Source organism: Botrytis deweyae (assembly GCF_014898535.1).
Source record: "Botrytis deweyae strain B1 chromosome Unknown BDEW_028, whole genome shotgun sequence".
NCBI classification, from domain to species: Eukaryota; Fungi; Ascomycota; class Leotiomycetes; order Helotiales; family Sclerotiniaceae; genus Botrytis; species Botrytis deweyae.
The window spans coordinates 127078-132852 of NW_024066235.1; the positions used below are offsets into that span (position 1 = coordinate 127078).

The window sequence follows — 5775 nt, forward strand, 5'->3', positions numbered from 1 at the left end:
TTATTATTTTATGTATGGTACAACTATTGAATATTGATCTAATAAATATAATCATAAAGATTAAAAAGAATATCAGATTAGTAACAAAAAAAAGATTAAGAGAATAAGATAATAAAATCAACTTTCAAAATATCAAATACTTATATATATTTCTCACCATTATTGTAGATTTGAAATCGAATTAAGAGTTTTTTATAGAATAATAGAGTAAAGATTATATATTTATTTTAAAAATAATTATTATAAATATAATAATAAGGGATATATCGATTCTGAAAATATATAGGGAGATAATAAGTAATTCAATTTATAGCAATTAATAGCAAATAGCTATTAATTAGAAAATTAAGGAATTGGAAAAGAATTAAATATAATAATAAATCTATAATAATAAAATAAACAATTTAGTTAATATAAAATAAATATTTATAACAAAACTAAATATAAATAGATTATTAAAATGATTTAAGATTAAACTAGTAGCAAAAGACTTTATATAAAAGTATAGAGTAAACTTCTTCGATATATTCATATAAATAATACAATTAGTAATAATTTGTTTATTTCTATTAATTATAATATTATAAAACCTTAAGGTATATTATTTTAATATAAAGAATATATTCACTAAGGCAAAACTAAAAGAAAAGATATTCCTATTTGTATTATAAAGAATTAATATTAAATAAGAATATATTCTTAAAATTCTTTATAGTCTATATGGATTAAAGTAAGTAGCTTGTAATTAAAATAATTTTATAAAAAAGCGATTTATTAAATGAAATTTTATATAAAGTTTGATTAATTTATATTTATTTATTTACTCTAGTAAAGGAATTATAATATTATTATATATCAATAATCTTTCTATTATAATATAGAATTTAAATAATATACTATGATTTAGCAAACAACTTACTTTTGTTTTCAATACCAAGAATCTGGGGGAGATTGAGAATTCAAAGCTTTTAGATATAAGAATTATTAGAAATAGAAAGAATAGGATTTTGTATATTAATTAAGAATAATATTTTGAAAAGATATTAAGTAGATATAGATTTATAAAGGGAATATCTAAATCTATTTTAATATTAATGAATAATTACAAAGCACTTTAATCAATTTGAGAGAATAATAAACAAGCAGATTCTATCAAATATAGCTATATAATCAAAGAGTTGATATATATAATGATATATTCAAAACTTAATATAATCTTTAATTTAGGAAAGCTTAGTTAATATATAAAAGATTTAGTAGAATTCTATATGAATTAATTATAAAAAGTAATATACTATTTATAAATAATAATTAATTATAAACTATATTTCAAATTAGGGGAAATTCAAAATCTAATAATCTATTCTAATATAAATTATATTAATAATATAGTTGATAGAAAAAGTATATTAAAAATAATTATACTTTTAGAAGGAGAATCAGTATTCTGAATAAATCGAAAATAGAACTCTATATTAATATTAATAATTGAATCAGAATATATAACTTAATTGATTATAGTAAAGCAAAACTAATAACTAGCCTAAATACTTTGAGATATAAAATATAGAAAATTTATTATAGAAAACAAATCCATTATTAATATGAAGAAAAACAATCAAAAAGCTATAACCCTAATCAAGAATATACAATTAACCAATAGATTAAAGCACATTGATATTATATATTATTATATACAAAATCTTAAATAGAAAGGAAAGATTGATATCAGTTATATTCCTATAAATAAAATAATAATAGATAGATTGATAAAACCATTAATTAAGAATATATTCAAGAAATTTATAGAAATACTAGGAATAATAGATCATCATAATTAACCCAAAAGGGAGTATTAAAAGGTATAATTTATATAATCATAGAATAAAAGAAGCTAACCCCAATTAGTACTAATAAGAGCTTTGTTCTATACAGAACTCTTCCTCTCAAAAGTTGTAGAATAGACTTAGTACACTAGTCCTCCTAATACCATTACTTTCTACCCTATGCTTCCTATCTTATTCCCTGTAGAGAGTTATACTTAAAACAAAATCGCTTATTTTTTTGGAAATACATTATTAAATTGAGTATAATCAATCACCTGTATAAGCGAGTCAATACATACTATACATACATACATACATACCTAGATATCTCCCAGCGCAACAACTTCAGATATTTTTCTAGTGTTTAGATATCTAGCTAGCTATCGAGATGGAGCGCTGGGTTTAAGATGAAGAATGTAATTCTTTGTATGATTTAATTTACTTAAATTGAATCGTATCAGGAGGTAGGTAAGTATTTCCCAAGGCTTCTCTTCGTATCAGGAGTGAAATGAAAGTCTATTATACATCTATCTATTATTTCACCAGAAATGTTTTGTTTCCAGCGCTAAACCTGTTTTCTCCGTAAAGATGTGTTGACGATGTTTATTCTCCCGGGACTCTGATGATCATTTTGACAAAGCATTCGAATATTGAATTTCAATTTTAGATAGAAACCTATTATAAAAATCATTATGCGCTCGCTATCTTGACATTCCATTATCACTCTACTACTCTCTTATAATCTCAAACCATCATGATAGAATACTCATTCCTCCCCCCTTTTCTTCCCTTCCCTTCTCTTTCATCTAACAATTAACCAAAAAATGACAGCTTAAATTTCCCCTATATGAAACGATCCTCGTGAAAACTGTACCATACCGTGCTATGCAGTTTTGTGTCACAATTGGATAGATTCATCTCCATGTATGACAGCTATATCCATATTCTGATTCTTCCCCCTCTTCCATTCTACTCTCAATGAATCGCGAGAATCTCATACCGCAGCGGCTGTGTAAATTTCTTCCAATCTTTCATATCAAAAACTCTTCTTTGTACTCTTGCTATGTCTTTTGCGTATTCAGGGTCGTCAGCGTAGAAGCCTTCGTCGGGAGGGTAATTTCCAGTCCATTTCCTCCATTCCTCCAGCCCGTCTTCGAGCCACCCATTTTCATACTCTCCTTCTTCATCCAAACTCTCGCTCGGAACCCCCAATCCCAATTTCCACCATTCTCTCATCTTCTCAATATTTTCAAAGAGCTCTCTGTCCCTCTTATCGTAATCTTGTTGTCTTTTATGATACGCCGTCCCTCTCCCCATTCCTATCTCTCCGTCCCTCAATTCAGGACCAAGGATGCACTCCCCCACATACCTAACATGATTCACTCCCCCCGTTCCCGTTCCCGTCCACACTCTGCCCACATCTGTTTTCAAAAGAATCACCTCTTCATTCCTTATGTCAGATTGTTTAGCTGGATAAAGATCTGGAAACCTTGTCATCTCGTTCAGCAAATTCCCAACAACCGTTTCCATTTTTCTCTTCAAGTTCTCTTCCAGTTCCTTTTTCCTATTTCTCTTCCCTCCTCCATCGTTATTCCCCTCATCCCCAAGGTTTGCCAACACTCGTGCTGCTCTCAATAGTGAATTCGCCATCCACAAATAATCTCTGTTTCTAAAAACGGAAAAACATCTACTCGCCTTAAAAATCCTCTCGCGCCAAAGAAGTCGTCCATCATCCCCACAGTCTACATATTTCACCATAACCTCCTTTTTCTTCCTCTCAAAAAATTCCTCGATTCTTCTGTCCATCTCCGCTCTACCATCCTTTTCCCCTTCCCTTTTATTCTTCTCAATCCGCTTATCGCCCTCTTCACCATCATAGCCCCGCAAGACATAATACAACCCCTCTTCCTCCCCATTAAACCTCCAAATCTCATCTCCCACTTCCGCTCGCACACTCACTAGTGCAATTTTCCCATTGCCCAAAGCCGCAAGTTTCTTGCCGGCAAGAAAATTTCCGTTGACATCCGTCATGCCCATTAATACGTACATCCATAAAGTTGTCGGGTGTCCTTCAACTTCCAACATTCCCGAATAATCTCTCAAGGGCTCTAGATCTGCGGGATCCGCGATTTTGGAAACCAGTTCCATTCTTTGCAAGAAACTCTCTGTAGCGCTTGAGTAGGCGTCTTCAAGGATTTTTGCCATATCTTCTGAGATAAGATTATAGGGTGAAGTCTCTGAGGTATTGAACCACGCACAGAAATATCTGCAGACGAGCTCAAGTATTCCCTTGTAAGTATCAACTGGATGGTGTCGAGAACTTTCCCCTCCAGGAAAATTCTTGATTTCATGACACAAAGCAAAAACATCCTTCCTCTTCGGAATGTCATTCTTGATCATTTCGACACTACCAACCCTTGTTCCAATGCAACCCAATACCGCCTTCTCCCCCAGAACAACATGTATATCACTTATATCATGAATCCTGCTACGTGACTTTGTTCTCCACGAATGCCACTCCCCGTCTCTAAAAATTCCTTTAGAAGTCCAATCCGGTACCCAAGTCGGCAGATTAAATTTCTTCTCCTCAAATTCCACATCTTCCACGTGCGATAGGAACTTAAAATCACATTGCCGATTTAAGATATATAATGTCAAGTCCGTGTATACATCTGCTATTGATTTTTGATAATCGATTTCGACGAGTTTTTCGATTTCCAGATTGTCGCTCTTCGTTCTATTTGCAAATAAGGCGAGATGTCCGTACAACATGTCTCTTGGATTGAAGACTCCATGACCACGACGCGAGTGGAGGATCTTGAGCAGATAGTCACAAGGGCCGAAGGAATCCAGAGTCTCCGCTGCAGAAATTTCCCGTAACATGTGCATATCGTTGAGAACATTATAATTTGGAGACTTGACCAAAGCAGAATTATGCTTGGAGTCAAGAATCAGTCTCGTAAAGTCTTGCCATCTGAGTCGATGAAATCCCACTTGTACCCAGGGATCACCGGAAAGGATTAGTTCTTGGAGAATCCAAATTCTTCTGAACCATGGCATGTCTATTACCTGACGAATTAGATCATCGATCTTTGATTTTATGTATCCTCCTGAGTGTAGATTAAACGTCTGATCGGTAGTGTTCGATTTTCGAACATTAGATAGAAATCCAGGTTTCGTTTGCTTCGTCATTGAGGACATTGGAGAGTCAAGTAATTTGAAGATTTCATCAGTTTCTGAAGTTGTTTCTCCAAGGAATATGACAGTATGCCTTGCAACTTCATAAATCAAGCTCATCAAGCTAACTTGCTTATTCTTTTCTTCAATGTCGAATTGATTTATACAGATTCCATCTGCCCATACCGCTATATCTGTCTTTTTATCTCGTAAATACCGTAATGCTGAAGCAAGACTTGCGGTGATAAGTAGTGGTTTCTGATCGACCAATATTATCTTTCTGTTATTTGCATCTCCCCAGACGTAAGAAAGTGCTATGTAATGATCTATGAGAGATTGATCGTAATGGAACAGGGTAGAATGAATTAAGCTGCATGATAAAGATGATTCGATGGATAAGGCAGGGTGAATGACGATGACACGAAATGCATCAGGCTCGAGAAGAGGTGTATAATGATATTGCTGAATATCCTCCATTTTTGGAGATGTTGGTGAAGTGGAAACCAATGATCAATGTTGTAAAACCTTTTAGATGAAAACTTTGGATTGAAGAAGTCGTTGGATGGATGAAGAGACATCAATGGGAAAGATGTTCTGGGTTGATATACGTGTGACCAGTCCTCCACATGACATCTCGAAGCTAAGCCAATTTAGGCAGCTTCAGCCTCACTACTCGAGTAGAGAAGGTCGAATCATTTATCAGAATGTAGTATCAAAGATAATCAGGGCTCTATTTATTCGCCGGGGGAAAAGGAGGCGAATTTCGACTAAG

At 33.0% G+C, this 5775-nt stretch overlaps 1 protein-coding gene across 1 annotated transcript; it reads right to left on the reverse strand.

Moving 5' to 3' along the window:
* Positions 1–2526: 2526 nt before the first annotated feature.
* EAE98_009436 (uncharacterized protein) lies at positions 2527–5480 on the reverse strand (the record flags this gene model as incomplete). The annotated part of the gene is made up of 1 exon (XM_038957057.1): positions 2527–5480. The coding sequence occupies one exon, from the start codon at positions 5478–5480 to the stop codon at positions 2802–2804; it is 2679 nt and encodes an 892-aa protein (XP_038806530.1). The 3' UTR covers positions 2527–2801.
* Between the last annotated feature and the right edge of the window lie 295 nt (positions 5481–5775).